The sequence below is a fragment of the Molossus molossus genome, unplaced genomic scaffold (genome assembly GCF_014108415.1).
Source record: "Molossus molossus isolate mMolMol1 unplaced genomic scaffold, mMolMol1.p scaffold_m16_p_17, whole genome shotgun sequence".
Classification (NCBI taxonomy): domain Eukaryota; kingdom Metazoa; phylum Chordata; class Mammalia; order Chiroptera; family Molossidae; genus Molossus; species Molossus molossus.
Genome location: NW_023425352.1, coordinates 42456117 through 42481062, shown reverse-complemented (window position 1 = coordinate 42481062; position 24946 = coordinate 42456117). Strand labels below are relative to the sequence as shown.

Here is a 24946-nt window from a genome sequence, read left to right as displayed (position 1 = left end):
ATTTTAAACAAAACCTGTGCATGAGATTATCCAAGCTTAAGAGAGTTCCTCAAATATAGGGGATTTTATTTTGCACGATGTCTTTTCAAGAACAACTTTTGTTGATATTTTTAGCCATCTTGCCTGTTCTGAAAGTTGCATGCATTAATTTTCTTTTATTCATCTCATCATCATCCACCACTTTGAATGGTTAACTGTAACTACAACAGCCTCCGCTCCTTCAGCTCGGATAGGTCTTACACCTTGAACAGAAGCTCCTATGCCCGGGACAGCATGATGATCGAAGAACTCCTTGTGCCATCCAAAGAGCAGGTAGGCATTCAAGTGTAAAAATATTCTTTTATTGTTAAACTTTCATTTGTATGCTTGAATCAAACTCTTTGTCCCATGACAAAAACTATATTTCTGCATGTTTGATTTTGCACTTGTAAATCTTCCTGTACTGTCAATTAAATAAAAAATCTATTGTGCTGTATACGGAAATATCCCTCTCTTCTTCAAGGGAGTTCCTAAAATCCCACAGAGAGGAACTCAAAGTCTAGGAAAGGCATGGATCTCTGTTCTCGTTTCTAGGTCAAATCTATTTTAATTTTTTGAAAAAGAGAGTTAGTAATTGGTAGCTAAGGTTGCTGACGTTATCCACATGGATGTTTGATTTTGCTAAACAAACTTTGTATGCATGTTAGAATTTGCTAGAATTGTTTTTAGCAAGTAGTTAAAGATCAGATTGGTCATGCTTTTGATCCCTTAGTTTCAAAGCTGCCTGTAATGGGCCTTCTCAAGGTGTGATAGTATTTTGCTTTATACCAGAATCTCTGCTAGGTTCATTTGGTGTCTGTGCAACTTTTTTTCCGCCCATATTGTGGTTGAATAGGTATTGGTTTAATACAAAAAGTCCCAGCAATGTAGTCCTGGTACATATGGGCTAGGATGGTTCATTATTTTAGATACACACAATACCTGGGTTTTAATTTTTAGTCATGAGTTGATGATGGATGAAACTGTTTGGACCATAAAACTAATTTGGAAGGTAGCTCAATGTAAAGATTGGAGAAATGATACTGGACTTATTCACTGCACAATGAAGGTAAATTGGACCAGATGAATAAGTGATAGTCACTTATCACCATGCTAGAGGTTAAGCAACAGTCAGAACTTTGGGACTCCCACGTATCTGGAGATGCTGATTTCCAGACACACAGATGTACATTGTACTTCACAAGAACCAACAAAAACATTTCATTACTGTATACTGTCCAGAACATTCTTAGCAAGCAGGCCTTACAAGGTAAAGACAGTGGCTATTCAGTGTTTGTTCAGACAAAAACACCCTCGGTGGGATGATTGCAGGTGCCATAGCATGTCATGGTTTAAGTGGGTGTTAACACTAAGAAATCACGGGTCTCAAATAGTGAAGCTAAGGTCTTGGGTGTGAAGTGTTGTTGCCGTGGTGTTGGCTGAGATTTTCTGAGGGATTCTTTGGTTGGCTGTGGTCATTATCCTAGGCAGGTTCCCAATTGAAACGAGTGAGATGTGAGAGGGTATATTGAGAAGACTTACAAGTGTAGAAATGCCTGTTATTCTCTGTGCCCTAAAGAAACCCCACAAAACCTATAAAATTGCAGGTGAAAAAGATATTCGTTGGGTATCAGTGACATTTTCTCTTACATGAAACGTGTCTAGTTCTGTAATGGAATTCCAAATCCTTGATCAAACTAATTATGCTTTATATTTCTGAATATTTGTTTGGGGCAAGGACCTGAAATTGGGACCACCCCCACCATCACCATGACCTCATCATCACTGCTACCACCACCACGACCCCCTCACTGGCACCATCACCCACCACTGGTTCCATTAGGACTGCCTTAGTGACACTAGTTCCCAGATTCTCACAGCAACCGTGAAGTATAAGTGTTAGTGATGCTGCAAGGATCCAGACTTCTGAGGGTTTCACACCAATTCCTATCAGCTTCTACCTAGGCCTGCTTCCTCAAGTAGAATGGAGGGGCAGCATCTACTCAGAATGAAGAGTTTGTGAAAAGAAATAAAGGATCGAGAGAAGTTTCGAGGTGAAACTGATGTTCTTGTGTTCAGTGTGTAGCTGCTTCAATTTCAAAAGCACCTCTGGATGTCCCAACACATCTGTAGACCAGTCAGGGAACGGAAGGCTGAGCACATCTTGAAACCTTTACAAAGAAACCTGAAGTTGATCACTACAGCAGCAGGAAGCCGCTTTCTTTGATGACCTCAGAGGATCGCATGGTCTGACAAGCATTCCTTGTGGAAAGAGCATGTTTAATGAACATAAACCTTACTCCTCGCCATGCTCCTACATGCTAAATTCCCCAGGGATTTGGGATGATTAAAAAAAAGGAAGAAAGGCATAAAGACACTTTAGTGACAGTTGGGGGCACTCAAAAATGTACTGGCTATACTGTTAGGAAGTTGTTAATTTGGTGATAATACTATTGAAGCTATACAGGGGAATATCTCTGTTCCAGGCGTATGCATGCTGACATTTTCAGGAATGAAGTAATTATTAAGTCAGCTATTTCCAAGTAGTTCAGCCAGAAAAAAAGTGTGTATGTGTGGGGAGAGAAAGAGGAAAAAAGCAAATGCGGCAAAATGTTAATGGTTGAACCCAGGTGGGGTGTCTGTGGGTTTCCTTATTCCTTTTATTGTTTTTCAGCTCTCTTATTTGTATGAACACCTTCAAAATAAAAACTTGGAGGAAAGGGGAAAACACGTTCTGAAAGCTGTGTATTAATCTGTTTAGTCCCTAGGGTCTCGTTCACTATAGAAGAGAAAAGGCTGATTCCTGGAAAGGGGCTTCCAGAGGGAGGAGCCAGTTACACGCACAAGGCTAGTGAGAAGCGTTCACTCCAGCCCCTCATTTACACACTTGACATTAGAATTTAAGTACACAAAGTATTAGTTTACATCTATCATGCCTCTGAATCTGTATTTTATACATTTCCAAAACGGAGTTTCTCCCCATTATTGATTTTGTCCCAAAGCGTGCAAGGGGTCTTCGGGACCTAGGGTTCCCACAGGCGCGTTGCGGGAGGCGCTGTCCGAGCTGAACTGCCCTGTCATTGCTCAGAGTTGCTCTGACAAGTTAAGGCGGAAAATGCATAAAAATGAACTCTCCACACTCTTCTTTTCAATGTGAGTAGACTTCATCCGCACAATGCCGAGTTGCCTCATCATTATTCTGCTGCGCATTAATCAGTTGGCACATTAACCACAGTTGCAGGGCAGCGGAGACGCAGGAGGATTCCCACAGGCCCGCCACCTGTGCTGGACGAAGGCCCGTGTGGAGCCCAGGGCTGGGGAAGGGAGCTGGGAGCAGTAAGCCTGTGCTCGTCCCTCAAACCTGTGCTGGGCCTTAAAGGGAATCAGTCTGTAAACCACTTAGTCCTTGCCCCCGCCCCCCAATCAAGAGTGGACTGTTTTAGTTTTTTTTAGTTTCTTTTTTCCTTTATTGATTTTAGAGACAGAGGAAGGGAGAGAGAGAGAGAGAGATAGAAACATCGATGAGAGAGAACATAGATTGGCTGCCTCCTGCATGCCCACACTGGGGATTTGGCCCACAACCTGGGCATGTGTCTTGATCGGGAATCGAAATGGTGACGTCTTGGTGCATGGGTTGATGCTCAACCACTGAGCCACACCGGCCAGATGACTGTTCTTTTTTACTGTGACAGAGGGGTATCCAGGGACTCCCTATTCTGTCACCTTCCCTTTGCCTTTTAATCAAGAGTCACCTGGAGGTATGCTTCTAACATTTATCTGTAAATAAATCACATCTTGATTGTCAGAAGATCTCACTATTTAAAGCAATGACTGGCAGCCCTGACCACTGGTAAGAATCACCTGGAGAACTTGTAAAAAGACGATTGCTCAGTTCCTGGGCAGCGCATTTTCCGTGCACCCAGAATCGAAAATCCCTGATTCCTTGTGGAAGCACACACTGGGATCGTCTGTGGCCGTTGGCAAAACAAGATGCCAACAGAACCAGGACTTCCCTGACTGGGTCCCTGGGCATGTGCGTTTTTCTAAACCTCTACAGGTGATTCTGGAATGTACCTCGAGGTAGGAACCACTGATTTAAAGCCCTCTGCCTGGGGTCCTTTGGTTTATTGGTCAGTCAGCATCTCCTGTATTTGTTTTACAAGCTCACATCTGTGTGTCAGGTCGTCTTAGGGCACCGTCTGTCTGTTCTTGGAAGCATTCCTTTCCAAGTAGGTGGTGGTAAAGAAAAGGGATGACTACACTGAAGCCCAGTTGTCTAAGCTGAAGAGAATAGACTGATTCTTTCATATCTTCGGACGTAATCACTGAAAGCACTATCTGGTGTGGCTGAAGCTGCTGTGTGTGATCAGGTCAGCCAGCCCATTACATCGGTGACGACTAGTCGTTAGAGGCCATAAGATACCGTGGTGATGCTTACGGTGGCGAAAACAGCTCATTTTGAGCTCCGATTATGTACCAGGCACTATTCTAAGAGTTTTACCACAATTAAGTCATTTACATTTCACAAAAATCCTATGGGATAATTTCTTGGCTCCACTGGAAAGATGAAACTGAAGTGCACAGACAGCTTAAGTGACTCACCTCAGGGGACACAGCTGGTAAAAGGCAGAGTCACTGGCCATCTGGCTCCAGGTTGTCTCCTTTTAACACTAGTCCACTATTACACTGCAGTCTGCCTTGCCCCGTGGGGGTGGGAAGGAGGCCGGCGAACAGCCCAGCTTTGCTCTCTGTCCTCCAGGATCTCACACTTGTTAGCTTTTTTTTTTTTTTACATTTTTTTCTGTATTGATTTGAGAGAGAGAGAGAAAGGGAGAGGGAGCGAGAGATAGAAACATTGATGAGAGAGAATATCAATTGGCTGCCTCCTGCATGCCCCCCACTGGGGATTGGGCCCACAACCTGCACATGTGCCCTGACTGGGAATCGAACCAGTGACCTCTTGGTGCATGATGGGTTGATGCTCAACCCCTGAGCCACACCGGCTGGGCGTTGTTAGTATTCATAATATGGGTGTGGTACTGCCCTGGCGACTCGGTTGGGTTGGAGTGCTGTCCCATACACCAAAAAGGTTGCAGGTTCAGTTCCCAGTCAGGGCACATACCCAGGTTGCGGTTCGTTCCTCAGTCAGAGTGAGTACAGGAGGCAACTAATTGATGTTCTTTTTCACATCAGTTTTTCTCTCCCTTCCTCTCTCTAAAAAAACACAATGAAAAGACCATATCTTTGCCCTGGCCGGTTTGGCTCAGTGGTAGAGTGTCCGCCTGCGGACTAAAGAGTGGCGGTTTTGATTCTGGTCAAGGGCACATGCCTTGGTTGCAGTTTTGTCACCGGCCCCTGGTCAGGGTCATGCAGAGACAACTAATCAATATGTCTCTCTTAAGTCGATGTTTCTCTTTCTCTCTCTCTCTTTCTCTCTCCCTCCCTCCCACTCTATCTGAAGATAAAAATGGAAAAGAGTATCCTCGGGTGAGGATTTAAAAAAAAAAGAACTTATCTTTGGGTGAGGATTAAATAAAAACTACACGTTTATAAAAAATATATATATATATGGGTGTGTTACCATCATCTTTAACCATTTGTAGCATGAAAGATTATGTTTAGACGTGTGTTTTTTTATTATGCTTATTTCTAATTCTAATAATAAGTTCTTACTGTTTTAAAAGAAACTGACAACTTACATTCAGCAACAATTATGAAAATTATGGAGAAAATGATTCTGCTTAAAATGATGGCATATAAGACATCATAAAGGAATGGAAATATTTAACCTTTACATGGATATGGGGTAGAAGGCAGGATCATGGTCTAAAAACACCTGGAGGCTAACTGATCGATTATACTTCCTTTGAACGACCCTACAAGTAAGATCCAGGGGTCTGTATTGCCAGAAGAACCATTTACTTCAATATGATTTCTGGTAGTTATTCAAAGATGGGAAGCGAGCAGAGACATGAGTCTTTTGCCTGTATACACCAATTCCACTTTCTTTAAGTGGCAGTCATAGGATCTGATGCTCAGACCTGTGGCCCCACCCATTTCTCAGTCGCTGTGGTTTAGAAGGGGTTGAAACTCCTCCGTCTCCTCCAAGGAGGAGCCCAAACCTGGCCTTTCAGAACTTTTCTTTTCCCGGATTACAGTAATTACGTTAGGGTGAAATGTAAAATCTTAGTCTAATGAGACTTGAACTTGAGACTAGTCTAGCCTTTTGGGGGATGCTGAGCTAAAGATGATGTGAACCCAAAGCTGCTGGAGGTGGAGCGTGAAGACCCAGGGGTCCTGCCATCTTTTGAGCCATGGCTGGATTTAGCCACTCTCGTGGTTAGGACCACTCCGACTTTCCCACTGTATAAACAGGTACATTAACCTCAATATCCGACCCCCCCCCCCCAAGTCCCTGGAGAGGGTGTCTTAAGCCAGCATAATTTGGGTTTCTGTCCTCACTAATATGCTTGCTATTGGTGGTCCTTAAACCTGGCATGAACAACCCCATATCAAGGGCAACATACAGAATGTTCTAGCATCTTAAAGTGCCATTCAACCTTGAGATTCTTTTATACTTTCTCTCTTGAAAGAAATTTGATTTGAACACAATTAAAAGAAAATGAGCTATGATTTAAGAGATTATCTATGAACTTAGGTGTTTCCAAGCAAAAACCTTTATTTATTTATTTATTTATTTATTTATTTATTTTTATCCTCACTCGAGGACATTTTGCCATTTTTTGTTCAGATAGAGTGGGAGGGAGAGAGAGAGAGAAACATCGACGTGAAAGGGACACATCGAGTGGCTGCCACCCGCACAACCCAGCCAGGGTTGGGGACAAACTGCAAATGAGGTACATGCCCTTAGCGGGAACTGAACCCGGGTCTCTCTGGATCTCAGGCCAACGCTCTAACCGCTGAGCCAAACCGGCCAGGGCGCAAAACACTTTTAGAAGGGTGTTCGTTGCCAGCTGATCCCTAAGGAGTGCGCACCTGCCGTTCCCTTTCCATCGTGCTGCTGGAGGGCAGTGTGTCAGGGAGAGGATCCTGGGGCCCGGCGCAGCCCTGCCCTCTCACATCAGCTCGCTTTCATTTCGCAGACTTTCCCTTCAGACCAGATTAGCAGATTGGCCCCCGTGTTTTACGCCTGAGAGGACAAGGGGTAGGGCTTCAAAGGTGACCAGCGTAGAAGGCTTAACTAACGTGGTGTGCAAAGGGTTGCATTGACTGTTTGAATGAACTGTGGAGGGGATTCTGTGGTTAATAGTGGAGGCCTTATAGCCTTCCCCTACCTGGAGGCTACTGTCACCTTGTAACTGTTCTCGCTTATCTCACAGCCTAGGATTCCAGATCCTTTGGGTTAGATGTGGCCTTTTTTGAGGCTAAGTAAGAATGATCTCATGTATATTTAGTCATCTATTGTGTTATAGACTACTTGATAGGTAAGTCATGTGCAAATTGGAAGGTTCTTCAGGAGAAACTGCACATTTATTTGTTCAAGATCTAACAATTTTCAATGACCTCAGTAGTAGAAAAGAACAATACCTAATCCAAAAGGCTAGTTATGCTAACAGGTTTCCTCTTCTGCTTCTCAGCCCCATTCCACACACTGCCACACCCCATACACACACCCCCTTCCCTCATCTCAGCAGACTGACCTTCCCATTTTTTTTTCATTTAAGCTCATTTCTAAGGGGCTCTCAAAAACGTGCATGGTGGCAGAAGGTAGCCAGCTGGGATTAAAGATTGTTAGAGATAATCCCCTAGAAGATAGGCACCTTTGACTAGTGGCATTTAATATGCTGCTGCTTCTCTTCAAAGTGCTGTGCCAGCATTACTCAGGGATGCTTTCAACACTTCTGGCAGATTGGCAGCAAGATTGCAGATTTTCTTTTTAATGCAGAGAAGTCAGTGTTCTGACTTAAGGTAGTACGGTTCATTTAGACCTCTTGAGCTGGATATTGATGGGTTAACAGTCTCAGCTTCCACCCTGACCTTGATTCACCTTATTTGGTTGAAGTTGGTTGAAATTATCTTGAAATCGATCAGATTTGGAAGTCCCAAAGAACCCAGCTTCATTCTGGTTTAGTAGTCTCCAATAGGTCTTAAGAAGTAGTAATAGTTGACATCAAGGAAAGAAATACTTAATAGAAAACGACCTGCTTTAGTAAGTCTTTAAGTTTTATTTTATTTTGCTGCTTGAATCAGGTTTTTTTTTAAATGGCATCCATTTTGAAAGATGTACAACATGATGTTTTGATATATGTATACATTGTAAAATGATTTCCACAATCTAATTAATGTATCATCTTCAAAAGTTATTCATTTTATGTGATGAGAACACTTCAGATCTACTGTCTTAGCAAATTTCAAGTATAGAATTACATTATTTTTAACTACGGTTACCATGCTGTCCATTAGGTTTCCAGAATTTGTCTTATAACTGAAAGTTTATACCCTTTGATCAATATCTTCCCTTTTCCTCCACCTCACAGCCTCTGATAACCACCATTCTGTTCTCTGTGACTATGAATTAGACTTTTATAAAATCTGGCATTCATTTCTTAGAAGAATATTTTCCAGTAGTTGTGCTGGGTGTCCAAACAGACCTACTCCATTTCGGTACCCGTTTGCCATTTCTTTGGCTCAATATCCACTGTCAACCACAACATAACTACAAGGCATAGTGCAGTACCTGCCACAACATTTTGTTCAATGGATCTTCTCATTTTGTGCTTTTAGTTACCTATGGATTAGGTATTACCATTGCCACCTTACAGACCAAGAGACTGGCACTGAGAGGGGCATTCACTCGCCCAGTGTCACATTAGGAGGCATGAGATGGTAGTGCTGAGAAGAGAATTTCAGTCCGATGGTGACCACTGCGGCCCCTGAGCACAGCCGAGGGACACTCTAACAAAGAAAGAATGGCAGACCCAAGTAGAGCGTGTTCACCTCGGGAAGAGTTGCTGTTCAGACAAGTGTTTGTCACAGCCAGAATACTCTGTTGCTTGTTAATCCAGCAGGGATCAACATCTCTGTAGTCTGAAATGACATATGCTATCCTAAAAAGCTCCATGAAGGGCTGTAATGTTATTTAAATTTAAGAAATAAATTATCTTCCATTGTACAAAACCTGGGAGTATTAGCATTATTAATTATCTGTGTTTTTGTTTGCCCAGCAATTTAAAATGTTCAAATCGCCTTCCTATCCCTTGGGTCATTCCATTCTCTCAGTGAATTTGGGCAGCAGACATTATCCATTCCCCTAATGCAGAAATGGAGGTTCAGTGAGGTTTGATGACTTGCCATTCACTGGGCTATGAAGTGATGCAGCCCAAGTCGTCTGTTCTCTGTCTAAGGGAACTGACACCCACGTGCGTTCCCCCTGCCCTGGGCCTGTCAAAGCCATCAGTTAACCTGCTGGCTTCCTGGGGCAGCAGAGTTCACAAACAAGAACCTTAACTGGTGTCATCTAACATTAGGGGTTGACAGTCAGCAGCCCGGAGAATTATCTAATATTGGAGTTAATTAGACTTCTCTCTCTTTCCCTGGCAAATACTTCGTCTGCTGCCTCTTTTCTTCCATGCCTGGACATTTATTTCCAGACCTGGGCATTGGGGTGTGTCCACATTTGTAAGGCCAGTGTGTACTTGCTCTCCGCTTTGCTTTGATGAATAGGGCTAGTGAGAAACTATTTTTGGAAAGTATTAAGCTCTTGGAGACGGTGATATCATCATTAGTCAGGCTTTGGACTCTATTGAATAATATGCATTTTGATTTTAGTAGTATCCTTGGCATCTGCCAACATGAAAAATGATGTGCTTAGTTATATCATTTTTTTCCAATTTTTATTAATTTATTTTTGTATATCACTTTTGACATGGAAGTACAAGGTCTCATTAAGTCAATATGAATTTTTCCTTAATGTAGTGTTCTATGGAAGCCACCCAGTGCTGGGTGTTGAGCTTGTATTGCCAAATGTTTGAAGTCTCTTTGAACTTCAGTTTTCTCATCTGTAAAATGGGTATAATATTGTATATACCTCTCAGAGCTACTGGGTTCTGAGGATTCAAAGAACAAATAAATGGAAAGGCCTAATGATATTTCTGTTAACATGAGAATGTAAACATTTTTGAATAAATAAATAAGATGTAGTCATTTATAAGATGCATTCTTCTAACTGAATGGACTCTGTTGATTTGGTATATATAACTGTAAATGATCAGTGCTGACATAGGAATACTTTTGTTTTTGCTGTATTTTCCCCACAGATTACTTCTTTTTTTTTTTTTAAATCTTCATCCGAGGATATTTTTCCATTGATCTTCACACAGAGTGGGAGGGAGGGAGGAGGGAAGAGAGAGACATCAATGTGAGAGAGACACATTGATTGGTTGCCTCTCACATGACCCCAACCAGGGCCAGGGCTTGAATCACAACCCAGGTACACGCCCTGGAATCGAACCCTCAACTCTTTGGTCCAAGGGCTGACGCTCTAACCGCTGAGTCTAGCTGGCCAGGGCCAGATTACCAATGTTTAACAAATGAGCTACTGTAAATGAAAGTCCTTTGAAAAGTAGAAACTACTACATATATAAGGAGACTTTATGATTTCAGGCCAACACTGGCTTTGGTACCAGATTTTTATGTATATTTTTATTTAATCTCCATATCAACCAAACCTCACTTTGAAAATGAGAAAACTGAGATTAAAAAAGGTTAAGAAACATGCTAAGGATCATAAAACCAGCAAGTGATGTTGAGCATCTCCAAAAGGGCTTTCTGTAAATAAAGATAAGGAAAGGTCAAAGGCAAACTATTTTCTTTATTCCCAATGAAGGCCAGGTTGAGGGCTGGCGTAGCATCTGAGCCACTTGGCCTGCTAACTGAACCCATGAACCTGGCAGGCCCCTACCCAGTGGCCAGCATCACTTGCCTTGGGCAGGCGAACCCCTCATGGAGATGGATTTAGGGAGCAGAGGAGGATGGTTGTGCTCTGTGACCAAGCTCAGGTCTCAGAGGGTGAAAATCGGACCCCAGCAGAGCCTTCCCAGCTACTTTTCTCAAATTTACCACTCAGATCAATCACTCCACATTTTAAGGGTCAAGAGGAAGATGAGGGGATAGGGAGGGGCCCACAGTTACACAACGGAGCTGCCATTCCAACGTGGAAAACTTAGGGGTGGGAAAGACGCGTTCTCCATTAACAAGTGGCAAAGGCAATTTTCAGATCCAAGTCTGTGACTGAACTTCAAAGCCAAGTTTTTCCACTTAACCCTGGGAACACCCCTGCTTGCGTGGGAAACTCAAGAGCTAACCCTATTTCATCTTAAAATGTTACCCATCGTCGCATGTTGCGTCTTCTGTATCATTTGAAATGACTGTCCAGTAACCAAATGGGGGAAATCTTTTTGTGGGTACCATGGGGCCCTGCACCACATTTGAAATTCATATTGCTTCTTAAAGTTAGTAAACGCTTCAAATTTTACATTTCAGCTTTAAATAAATGCTAATCTGTAGAAATAAGTATTCAGAAATAGATAGCTTGGAAATGAAGCTACCAATTCATTCTCTTTCTGTGAAATCGTAGGTTTAGTTCAATTACCTTATTTATTTATTTTAAAAATATTTTTTTATTGATTTTTTTTAGTGAGAGGGAGAAAGAAACATCGATGAGAGAGAACATCGATTGGCCGCCTCCTGCATGCCCCCCACTGGGGATCGGGCCCACAACCCGGGCATGTGCCCTGACCGGGAATCGAACCGGTGACCTCTTAGTGCATGGGTCCACGTTCAACCACTGGACCACAGTGGCCGGGCTTATTTTTTTTATTTAGATGAGTGCATAGGAAGAGCATTTTGTTTGTATTAAGATTATTCAAATTGTTAGTAGGTCTGCCCATAAACCTAAATAGACCTCTGTGGGGGAACAAAACAAAACAAAACACAAAAACTGGGACAAACATTGGGATTGTTTTGAATAATTTGTTCATTTGTGTGATGCCGAAGTTTCAGGGGTGCGAAGGGCTGGGAGAGGACAGGAGTTGGGGATAACTCGAGGGATGTGGAGTCCGGGTGCTGGCGAGCTCCGGCCGGGATAAATATTTCACGAAGGCGGTGATACCTTTTTGTGTGATATAATTCGTTGTTTCAATAATTAATGTCACAGTGCATGTTTCTAAGAGTGCCAGAGGTAAATAATTTACTGTAATTACAAAAGAAGAGTGATATTATTTATTTATTAGAACATTTTTTAAAATGGGTCCTTTGTGAAAAGTAACCTCAGGGCCTCAAATGCAGAAGTTGGAGTTTGCTAAAAAATAAAGTGAGCAGCACGACCCACTTTATGTTCAGTATTTTACCCTACTCTGCGGGTTGCTTAGTTGGGGTCTCCAAAAGTCAGCAAAATTGGTGAATAAGGCCAGACCAAAATTAACACCTAATCTTTGGTTTACCCATATCGATTTTGGGGACTTTCTGAAGTGATATATTGCTCTTTTGGGGTGAGGGCCTTGGTTCTGTGGACTCCTGTGAACATCAAGGATGGCATGTTCATCCACTGAGCCAAACCGGCAGGTGTTTCTTTTCTAATATATTTTTTTTTATTTCTCATCTGAGGACATTTTTCCATTGATTTTTTTTTTAGATAGAGGGTTAGGAGGGAGGGAGGAGAGAGGGAGAGGGAAGGAGAGAGAGAGAGACAGAGAGAGAGAGAGAGAGAGAGAGAGAGAGAGAGAGAGAAAAACATCAATGAGAGACACATAGATTGGTTGTCTCCTGCCTGCCTCTGACCAAGTTGGGGACTGAACCTGCAACCCAGGTGCATGCCGTTGACTGGGAATCAAACCCAAGACCCTTCAGTCTGCAGGCTGATGCTTTTGAGCCAAACTGGTCAGGGTTGGTCCATGGCCTTTAACTTCAGTTTTACCCTTAAAGTCTGGTGGAAGTCTGCTACCTGTGATCATTTTCCTCTCTAAATTTGGAGAATCTTTCTGTCTGCAAGTTCAGAAATTGCATGATAATGTGCTATAGGGAGGATGATATTTCTCTGTAGTGCTGGTCACTCTGCAGGTCCTTTTACTGAGAACTCAGGTCTTCAGCTCTGAGAACTTTTCTTGAATTATTTCCTTGATTTCTTTTGTATTTTACTATTTTTCTCTCTCTAGAATTTTTTTGGAGAGGGGAGGAAGATTTGAAATTCCCGAACTGATTTTCTGCTTTCTTATGTTGTTCTCTCCTATTTTCTATTTTAAACAACCTTCCCCTCATTTCTGGGCATTTCTTTTCAACTTTGATGCTATCGTATTTGATATTTTCTTTGAGTTCTGTCATTTAATGGAGCTTCAGTAGGAAGCAAATCTTTCACAGGACAAAAATTGAGACTGATCTTATTTTTGGTCTGTAGGATAACATATCAGATTTAAAACATTCTTAGCCATTCTGTCTTCAAATAAGCTTCCGCTTTACTCTCCTTCTAAATTACACCTACGTTGAAATGTTTCACTAGGTTGCACGCCTCACACTATTTTCTGCATTTTCCATTCTTTTTTTAAATCTATCCTTCATTTTGTATAGTTTTCCATTTTTGCTTCCAGTTCACTAACTCCATTTTCTGCTGTGTCTAGTCAAGAACTAACGTTGTATTTTGTTTTTTTTTTTTTTTTTGTTTTTTTTTTTTAATCCTCACCAGAGGATATTTTTCCATTTTTTGTACAGATAGAGTGGGAGGGAGAGAGAGGAAAGGAGAGAGAGAGAGAAACATCGACGTGAAGGGACACATCGAGTGGCTGCCACCCGCACGACCAACCAGGGCCGGGGACAAACTGCAACCGAAGTACGTGCCCTTAGCGGGAACCGAACCCGGGTCTCTCCGGACCGCAGGCCGACGCTCTAACCGCTGAGCCAAACTGGCCAGGGCTAACGTTGTATTTTGAACTGGACAAATGCCCATTTGATTCTTTCTTACGTATCTTCCAGTGCTCCGTTGAATTATCCTCCCGTTAGTTTCTTTTTTCTATCTTTTCCCTCATTTCCTCCAACATACTAATCATAGTTATTTAAAGTTCTTATTAGCTTACTTCAACATATAGGATGACCTGAGAGTCTGTTTATAGAGTCTGTGGGTATTTTTTTCCTGTTTTTGTTCATGTGCTCTGGCCATGCTTGGCAGTTTTTATTGCCTGCTGGAAATGATGTGTAGAACAGATGCAGACCCGACATGCCCGAGGTTGGTGCAGTCCCTCACGGAGGGTTCACCCTCCCTCTGCTTGGCACACGGTGGCTGGTCACGTAATCCTATCAGGAGTCCGCTAAATGGGGCTGGTTTGCAGCTCTGGTAAAGCTGGAGACTACCTCTGGCCAGTCCCTGACCCTTCAGGATCTTTACTTGAAATGCTGGTGTGATTTTCAAGTCTCCTCCCCTGACATGTCCCAAACTCTAAATCTGTTTCTCATGAAACTGCCAAAAACCTTCAGGTGCCCCTCAGAGAATTTCTGGTTAGGCTTTTCGCTTCCCGATCTGCGCAGCCGGAATCCAGCCAGTGTTCTCGAGGGAAAGCGTGCTAGAGGCCTCCCAGACCTCCACCAAACGCCTGTGAGTTTTCTGTTCTCCAGCAGTGGCCCCTGCAGGTACAATAGCCCAAATTCTGTCTGCACTGGTCATTGAGACATGCCCCCAAGTTCAAAATGGCATCAAAAAGTCAGCTGGAGCCTGGCTGGCGTGGCTCAGTGGTTAAGCGTCGACCCATGCACCAAGAGGTCGCCGGTTCGATTCCCGGTCAGGGTATATGCCCAGGCTGTGGGCCGGATCCCCAGTGGGGGGCATGCAGGAGGCAGCCAGTCGATGTTCTCTCTCATCAGTGTTTCTATCTCTCTCTCTCTCACCCCCCCCTCTCTAAAATCAATAAAGAAAAAAAATTTTTTTTAAAGTCAGCTGGACTGTGAAGCTCTTCCCCTCTCCGGGGTCCGGCTCCTCTCGTTCGCCTCAGCTGTTCGCTGCGCTCAGAGACGACGCCCGTATTTATTGGGTGGCCTGCGGCAGCACCAGGCCGCTCTGCCCCACTCGGAGACAGCAGTCATCAGGATTGAATAGTTTATTTTCATTTTGAGATTTGGGGAAAGAATTTTACAGTTGTTGTAGGATTGATTTAAAGATGTGTTGAAGTGCTTAAAATCATAGTTGGAATTATTTCTCTGATTTCTCTTGCTTTGCCAATTACTCAAGGTGCTTTCTTAAAGGATTGAAATAACATTAGCATTTAAATAACCTTTACTTTGTCTTTCTTGAAACATCAATCCAGACCCGTTGGAGAGTACATAAAAATTGTTTATTGTGAACGCTAAAACCACCTGCACAGATAGAGACATAAAGATGTATTTTGTAAGTGCAGACAAGCCAGTGTCTTGTGTGGGTTGTTGATGCAATCTATCATTTTATTTTTCAGCATCTAACATTCACAAGAGAATTTGATTCAGATTCTCTTAGACACTATAGCTGGGCTGCAGACACCTTGGACAATGTCAACCTCGTCTCAAGTCCTGTTCATTCTGGGTAAGTAACCTAAAAGTCACTTTTCTTTGTCCCGTTAAATTAGCATTGCACTTAACATTTGCAGTTATAAACTCATATTGACAAGCTTCGTATGTGTAAAATATTGATTGTCTATAGGACCTCATTAGTGAGTGTATGTGGCATATTTATAAATCATTAGGAAATATTTTTCTAAACAAATGTGTATATCTATTTTTATTAATAGAGAAGCACAGTGTTAGACAGGAAATTCATTAAAGTTTTGGTGCCTAAAACTTTCCTGGCTGTGCCGGTACATTTCTAGGTCTTTAATTTTCCTTTTCAATGAAAAAAATTTAAATATAGTCATTTCTCTTCATTTTATTTATTTCAAATGAAATTTTTTTCCCCAAGTATCTGATTTTCCTTTCTCATAAAAATAAATAAATATGTAGGTTATTTCTATTCATTGACCTCATGATTTTGTTACTGGCATTGGGTTCTTGGCTTCCCCAAGACAGAGGTCGAGAGGAAGCCCCAGGGAAATTCGCAGACAGGTTTTATTAAGCTTGTGCTCGAGCACAAGGGAGGCAGCTGAGAGGAAAGGAAGGTCCCCTGGCCGGACTCGGGTGCTGGCTCTGCTCGGCTGCTGTAGTAAGCTGGCAGGCTTTTTGAAAAAGGCAGGCTTGCAGAATGTTCCCTTTCAGCGTTGGGGGAACCTCCTTTTCCAGCTGCCTGGCCTGGGGACTGGGTCCCCCCCCCCCCCCCCCCCCCCCCGCTGTGGAGGCACGATGGCAGGCTGTCAGCCTGGTCCACTGCACGTGTAGGTGACGCAGGCAGTTAGAAGGGAGATGAAATCAGCCACCTTTTCGTTCTGGAGGACAGAGAGGAGGGACAGTGATGTTTTCGCAGGCAGCTTATCCCGAATTCCTCCCCACCACCCAGTCTTAACGTGGCTGTGTAGCTGCCCAGTATTGTCTGTTCCTGGGCTCACCTCCCTGTGCTGCGGTGCTTTGCTCCGAACGATAGAAGAATTGCACTCAGAAATTTAGTTTTTAACTAAATGCAGTAAACTCCGGTGTTCTTACACTTTTCCTTCATGATATAGGCCTTTGGGTTTGTGTGATTTTCCTTTAAAAAGAAAACGTAAACTTGAAAACTCTAGATCGAGTTCGGTACCTTCTGCATTCCTACAATGAAATTATAATTCAGTTGTGTTCAATTACAATTAGACAAAATACATGCGTTTTAAAAAGAATATAGAGAAATCTGCTTGTACCAAATGAATGTACCACTGAGTGTCCACGAGAAGCACTTGGTGAGAAGCACATCAAACGGGCCTCGTTGCCCCACTGATCAGCAAAATGTGAGGCTGGTGGCTAACAGCTAAACTGCTTTGACCGCTGAATTGATGATCAGTGTATTACTAGATAATTGAATTCTTTACCAACAGGTAATTAAAACTTGGGATACGTGTTACCCTTACAAATGGAATAGAAATAATGCATTCATTCGCATGGTGAAAATTTGAAGGTATTTTCACCTCTGAAATTGGCATTTAGGCCACAGATTAGTTGTGATCTAGGACCCAAGGGCTGATTCATTTGGAGTTAGATAAATTAACAATAATTAACACAATAATGCTGTATTACATGAAGTATTTTCTGCTGCTTTTAATTAAAATAAATTGTAATAGCTGACATTTACCTTGTGCTTTTCATGTACCTGGCATTGTGCTAAATGTGTTACATGTATTATCTTATTTAGTATTTATTTGGACCTAAAACGACACTGTGAGAGAAGTTTTACTCATTATCCCCATTTTACAGATGACCAGTCTCAGCTTCAGAGTAATGCTGCAGGTTACTCATAGCATTCTGTGGAGGTGCAGCTGGAAACCCGCACTTCTGAAAACCAGTCAATGCACTGTCATTCAAACGGAGTGACTTACATGGAAGTGCTCTATAAACTACATGGTGGCCTTTGAGTCATTAACATTGTATTCCTTTAACTAGCTTAGAAAAACCTTTAATTACAGTAATGGTAATTATTAAACTGCTAAAAATATTTACACAATTTATATTAGATGTCTACGGGTGTAAAATTATAAAGGCAGAAACGAACAGAGTTGAGAAGGAAAATATCGAATACTTGGTATACATTCGGTGGGCAGAGTGCTTTGAGTCAAGCTTGGTGAATTGCTACCGTGTTACAAAGATCTAGATCCAGCACTTTGTACGCTCTACACAGGAGAGAAAAAAAACAGTAGTGTTTAATTTATTAAACTGGGAAGTTGAGGGAGCATAGGATAATAAATCAGAATACAATCCCATACATTGGAGACAATGGAGCATCTTAAGATGCAAATCATCTCCTCCTCAAATTTATTAAAGACAATAGACATATGTGGGAAAGCAAGAGCAATAACAGCTAATACGGGCTTATTTGAAAAGAAAAATAGAGGCTTGGTGTGTACTTGGAAATAGTTCACTAATGCCAGGTCTGTGGAGTAGCTTATTTATGGCAAGTATTTTTCTAGGCGGTCCCACAAATGCCAAATGCTTTGGTTTCATGTTCTGATGGTTTTTCTTTTTCTTTTGCTTATCATTGACATTTTCTGTTGCTTGCTTCTAATTATCTTACATTAATTTTTCCCATTTGCTTTCTAAATTATTTTGCAGCTATTCTTCTCCACTTCCTCAGTATGATTCAAGGTGATAACTGTGTCCTTTATGTGAACCACCCTTTTTTTGTATTTTTAATTTATGTGAATTCCCCTCCCCCCTCCCCCCGCAGTTAGAATGTGTCAATGTCTGTAGTGTATCAGCATTTGTCATCTCGCTGTTCCTAAAACTACAAATATTCATGTGTTAATTTTAGGATCATTTGTAGACTTCCTGCTTCAGTTTAAATATTAATAAGATACAACACATATGATTAAACGTCACCTTTTAATTTGTTTCTGTAAGTTATGTTGCATGGAATTGTATTTTGTACAAAACATGTAAGGAATGAGTTTGGAAAACGAATCACTCTATTTTGTAATGTTGTTGAATAATAGAACCCATATCCTGCTTAACGTATACTCCCACCTGTCCTCAGTCTGTTGGCTCCGCAAAGCTGAAAACCTCCAAACAGTGTCTGATTGGTCATGAGCTCCAGCTCTGTGCTGGGTGCAATCAGAACACGAGGAGATTCTTCTAGTTTGTCACTAAAATCTTCTAGGCCATATTTTTTCATTTGGTTCTGATATTCTTTGTAGCTGGGATATTTTTATATTGACACTGATTACCTTCTCACACTGCCTTCAGCCTGCTCAGCTACAAATGTCTTGTATATATATATTATATATATATATACATATATATACACATATATGTATATAAATATAAGTATATGTATTTATATATACACATATATACACACACATACATATATATACACACACATATATGTGTGTATATATATATATTTATATATCTGTTCATATATTTATATATATAAACATTAGTAACCAGGTCTGACCTAGGCAGTTTCTAAGCACACGCAACAAAATTGTTTTGTTTTTTAGTTCATTCAATAAGCGTTTATTGTGTGTCGGAACTGTGCTCAGCTCTGCAGGTGAAGCAGGGAACGCGGCAGACCTGATCTGATGACTGTCTGTATTCCTGAGACTCAGCTGCTCGTTGCCAGGGCAAACACTGTCCATTCAGTGAAAACGCCCCAGTGTTTATTTCCATTAATACGACTGCATTTTCAAACCCAGAGTTTATGTTGAATCATTTTTTTTAATCCATTCTCTATTATGATTCTCAATTACAAGCTGGTTTTCTACCAAATGCTGGGAAAGATCAGATTCTGTCTTCGACTCCATTGCCACATTGTCTTCGCGGCTAAGTCAAAGTGGTTGTGGAACATTTCCATGTCTAAGAGAATGTGGGCTCCCCAGAGGAGGTTCAAGTGAGCCTTGTATCATCTGGCCCTGGAGACAGTTCATGTGGACACTGTATAAGTGAACACTTATCTTTGTTTTTGACTAGGAAGGAGTGGTTTTTTTTGTTTTGTTTTGTTTTTTGAGGGGGTGTCCATCCCTTCCCCTCTTACTTTGAATGTCATAGTGACTCCCAGCCTCTCAAAGTAGGTATAATGTAATTAAAACACACACACACACACACACACACACACACACACACACACAAATTAATCCAGAGGAAGAGGGGCTAAATTCAACATGAGCAAAAGGGTGTGAAGTTGATTCCACCTCACTGATGACCAGAGTTGGTTCTGAAAATCAAATTGGCTAAAAAATGATCCCCATATGCCTCTCCATTGCGATAGCAAGTCGATTTGCTCTCTTAAAGAGGTAACTCTTCCAAGGTCAAGAGGCTGACTCTTTAGGAAAAGGTCCCCAGCTAGGACCTCCATTCAGGGTCCTAAAATCTGTTTGCAGGATGTTAGAACTGTTCTTAGATAAATAAATAATAAGAGGATTTTGATGGATGGGATCATTTTTTTCCCCTAACGTAGTGTAGGTATTCAAACAGTCTCTAATCATCCACATTGGTGCTGTTCCAGGAACAAGCACATTTTCACATGTGAACATTAGAATACGCAGATCCATGTTCCTGTTCACCTGTCTGGCTTGCTCTCCCCCGAACAGCGGCTCGTTGGTTTCCGGGCACCAGCACGCTGCACAGCGCCGGGCAGTGGTGGGAGAAGTCCCCGAGGACTTCCTCCATGAGCACGTGACAGGAGTCACAAATTGCACTGTGCTGTTACCCTGATGTGACACAATTAATTTCTTTACATTTTCATATCTACATTTCTACAGTTGCATTTTTTTTCTCACTAGCTTTAATGTAAACGCCAATGACAGAGTTATCTAGTTTAGAGACATTTTCTAAGAGGTCCAAGTTATGATATTTGTATTGCTGGACAAATACACAGATGCAGGTTATTTTAAAGCCAGATTTCTATTGAAAAGATTAAATCCCTCTCCATCAAAATTGCCTTTGCAAAACTAGTCATCTTCTGCTTTTATTATTAAATTCTGCTCTGTGATAGTGAAAATTAGTGTGTTGGTATGATTAAATATACAATCATTTTATAAGTTGCACATGTTAAAACATACTGTGGAGTTTCATCTTACGTTTCAGGGAGAGAGATTCCATGGTGAGCAAATGACTTAAACTCTGTAGTTAAAATGATCCTTGAGTATAGCTTAAACTACCCACAAGAGACCACAGAGAGTGGTTTTGTTTTTTGCTTTCAAATGCATGACAGTCCTTTAGGCAGGTTTTATTTCAACTTTTGAACGGCCACTGTTCTTCCCTTTGAACCACTGACACAGTGGCTGGCTTCTCTCGGGGGGTTGGGGGGGGAAGGTGTCCACCAAAACTCAGTTGTCCTGTTGCGGTCCCCGCCCAGTTGCACAAGTTAAATGCATGTTTGATGTGACTCCACCGTATTTACTTCCGATTTAGTTTTAAAGAGAGGAAACGATAGCTACATTGTCTATCACTTTAAACTTCGGCATCCAATGTCCAAGCCAACTCCTGAAGATGGTTTGTTTCCAGCCTTGACTTGGCCTCTGGTCTTCTCCCTGCAGGTTTCTGGTGAGCTTCATGGTGGACGCCAGAGGTGGCTCCATGAGAGGAAGCCGTCACCACGGGATGAGAATCATCATTCCTCCACGCAAGTGTACGGCCCCCACCCGCATCACCTGCCGTTTGGTAAAGAGACATAAACTGGCCAACCCACCCCCCATGGTGGAAGGAGAGGGATTAGCCAGTAGGCTGGTAGAAATGGGTCCTGCAGGGGCACAATTTTTAGGGTAAGTTACCTTGACAATTTCAGTATTGGCCCTCATAATGACATCTTTGATTTTCTTTACCCTTAACTCAAGACGTTAACTATTGAAACTGCTTAGTTGGACCATTTTGGTTGAGGACGCGTTTCGTGTAGTGTTAGAGGTCACCAAGCTGTGTACTTATGTTAAAAGCTAATAGGCTGGTACTTCCCTAACTCAGTTTGCTGGTCAAAGCTTTTACTAACCAAAGCATGTTCTCTGCTCAGTGAGTGCACGGACCCCCCCACCCCAGCCGTCAAGGCATCATTCTTAGGGAAAAAAATACAGATGTTGGAATTATAGCACCACGCTGAAGAAATGGCTACTTTGGGTCCATGTCCTTTTATAAAGACCACTGTTAGGGGAACCAAGCCATTGTGATACGGTGTTTTCCAAAAAAGCAAAACTCCATTTATTTCCTTTTCCGAGGTGGCACTTGGGTGCAAAGCAGGCAGGCTCTGTCGTGACGGACAGTTTGTTCACGATGTCCCCTTCTCGTTTCTCTTCCTGCTGCATGGATGTTATTCAGTAAACTGCATCTTCCCACCCATCCTCCCCCTGTAAATGAGGGCGAGAGCTTGGTTAGCCGAATCCTGCAGCTTGGGCCTCAAGGAACAAAATTTATTGGGTAGGCTCTTCATAGACAAGATACAGAATGTCTACGATTCTTTTTCCATTTTCAATTTTTTTCTGTCATACCCATGGTCTTTTTCCTGTCTTACGTTTCTTTTTCTTTTTCTTTTTTTCAATCGTTAATGCTTTCAGTTGATGTGTGTCACTGAGAGAAAGAAAGAAAAAATCATAGTGGCTTGACGTAAACGGAGCACCGCTACCTGTCTTCTGCTTTTCAAGCATGTGGAACTCACCGCAAGCATTCTGCCTCCATCCTTCTTTGTGCTTTGCAAGCCTTTCTTTAATTTGAAATGTTTTGGCTGAATAAGATAGTTTTTAAGACAGACCAACAGTCTAATTTTAATCCAGGGGTAGGAAAAGGTATTTACAGGCTTTGAATCAACATTTGCTAGAAGAGAGAGATGTGTGTGTGTCTAGATTATATATGTATGTGTGTGGAGTTCATGTTTTTTAAAAAAGATTTATGTGTACCGAGTAATTTCCATGGGCTTTGAGAAGGAAAAGGGATCAAATAAGTACATGGATTTTGAAAAATGTTGAAAGATATTGAAAGAAAACAGAATAGGCAGCGGATAGAAGAATCTACTGAAGTTATCAGATGGTTTTGTTTTGTTTTGTCTAAGCTGATGTGTTGGTATTTTGTTTGTTCGCTCGTCTGTTTGGTGTATGTGCCTTGGCAGTCTGCATGAAGAAACCTGTCATGAAAATTATGCTTGGCTTTCACCTTGGCCAGAGATCCTTGTCATATCCTCTCTCCAGTGACATCGAGTGTCATACACAAAGTCACACTCCTCAAATATTTACAGAGACAGTATCTGATACATTACCTGCAAAGATTGTATATAGTTCTCAAAAGTAAATGAATACCTAATCATCAGCTGTGGTTAAAAATAAAAACTATGGTAAATAACTTAACTTGAAATTATTAACACTCCTAGGAATAGTTGATTTTGCCTCTACCTGTCAAAAAAGAAAGGTGTAAAATTTGTTTAAATCCTTAATTGGAATTAATTATAATTATTTTGCCCAAAGTAAAATGATTGTATTCGTCATCCCATTTTAAGCGAGTGCATTCGTAATACAGCAAATATTCATGTTTTTATTATGTTATTTGACATTACAACTATTGTCGCTTTTATGCTCTGACCTATTTAAGCCTTTATCTTCTGTTACCACACATACATAAACACACAGGTGAAGAGATGAGGTTACATACAACCTCTGTAGGAGAATAATGATACTGTCTACTTAAATGTCATAAAAGAAAGCTGCACAATCCAACTATATACACTGTGTGTGATTGTGGTCTGCTTACTTCCATTCATTTCTTTTAGCATTTATCCTGTTTTAAAAGTTAACAAAATGATTCCTGTGCTTGATTAGCTATCTCCCATTTGCAGCCCTTCTTTTGCAAAAGGACACTGTCGAAAATGAAAAGATCACTAGATGACAACTTCAAGCCAACCAGTGCTTTTTCAGAAAACTTGAATATTCCTGTTAGGTTATACTAGCGCTAGGACATTAAGCTGCCCTCTGCCATTTCACAAACTGAAAATCAGAGAAACTGTCTTAACCACACAGGCCGTGAAAGTCATGGAAACTGACTATTGGAACAGTGGATTGTTATATTGATCATTTTCTTGCCAAGGGGTAAAACATCAGTAATCTTTAAAATAGGAAATTTACAGAATTTCTTTTTTTAAAGAAATGACTGTGTCCTTTTAAATCATTAGCGTTTTATACAATTAATAATATACTATTGTGTTGTTGTTTTTAATGGACCAGCTTTCTTTCTTTGGTCTATTTTTATAATTTTCAATTCTTTGAATCAAAATTTCTCTTTATAAGTGCTAAACACTCCTCCCTCCCCCCTTAAATCAAAAGGCTACATAGGCCCTCAAGAATTGTTTGTGAATGAATGAATGATGGCATGTTTTCAAGCTTCTAATATATTATTTTATTAGCAAATGATTCTGCAGCTTTGAACTCATCCCCAACCTTAGTGGCAACTCTGATTTTCAAATTAATACAGTTAATGAAACACTTTTTTAAAGTATGAGACTCTTAAATATATTTAATTTGATACCAAAATAATGTGGATTTTTTTCCAGCCCTGTCATAGTGGAAATACCTCACTTTGGGTCTATGAGAGGAAAAGAGAGAGAACTCATTGTTCTTCGAAGTGAAAATGGAGAAACGTGGAAGGAGCATCAGTTTGACAGTAAAAATGAAGATTTAACTGAATTACTTAATGGCATGGATGAAGGTAATTATGATGACTCCTTGTTTTCTGTAAATTTCTGCAGGGGAAAAAAAAAATCAAAGAAATAACTAGACTAAAAAAAAGCAGTCCTTGAATTTCACACATTTGCATGTCAAGCTGGGAATCAGGTTCCTCAACATTTATTGCTGTTTTCTGTATCTAGGGCATGATGTTCCATTTAATCGAACAGATGTTTTCCCCCGTAATACTAATGTACAAACACTGTTGTGATTCTTTCAGTCTTTAATCAAACACACCGATCTTTCCAAGAACGTTTTCTAAGTCAAACATGTATAAGGAGGGGGTGAAATAATAATGAAAGGTATGCAAAGTATGTGGAGCATTTTTTAAGAAAATACGTTCACATTTTATTTGGGGAATTATTATTTCTGTGCCCTTTCTTTTTCCTCAGTTTTCTCCCAGATTCTTTCAATATTCTTCATGAAGTTTTAAATTTCTCTTGGGTTATGATCCACTTAAAAACAAACAAGTTTCAGGGTCATTATTGGAGTCTTGGGTCCTTCCGTGTCTTATTCTGTAAGAGGGACACACAGTACCGACGTGTGGCTGAGCATGCCAGTGCTTCGTACACACCTTCCGGCTGTCTGACCCCTTCCGTCATAGCACTTTTTCTTAGCAGACATTGGACTAGACTTGCTTTGAGAGTAGG

The 24946-nt window shown here is 41.2% G+C and overlaps 1 protein-coding gene across 4 annotated transcripts in view; it reads left to right on the top strand.

Moving 5' to 3' along the window:
• Positions 1 to 24946, top strand: part of ANK3 (ankyrin 3) — a 611274-nt gene that overhangs the window by 514950 nt on the left and 71378 nt on the right. For all 4 annotated transcript variants that reach the window (XM_036265485.1, XM_036265481.1, XM_036265484.1 and 1 more), the window contains 4 exons: positions 210 to 312; positions 15468 to 15574; positions 21141 to 21365; positions 24125 to 24279. In XM_036265485.1, coding sequence (XP_036121378.1) covers positions 210 to 312; positions 15468 to 15574; positions 21141 to 21365; positions 24125 to 24279 — 590 coding nt within the window. The remainder of the gene's footprint in view (positions 1 to 209; positions 313 to 15467; positions 15575 to 21140; positions 21366 to 24124; positions 24280 to 24946) is intronic.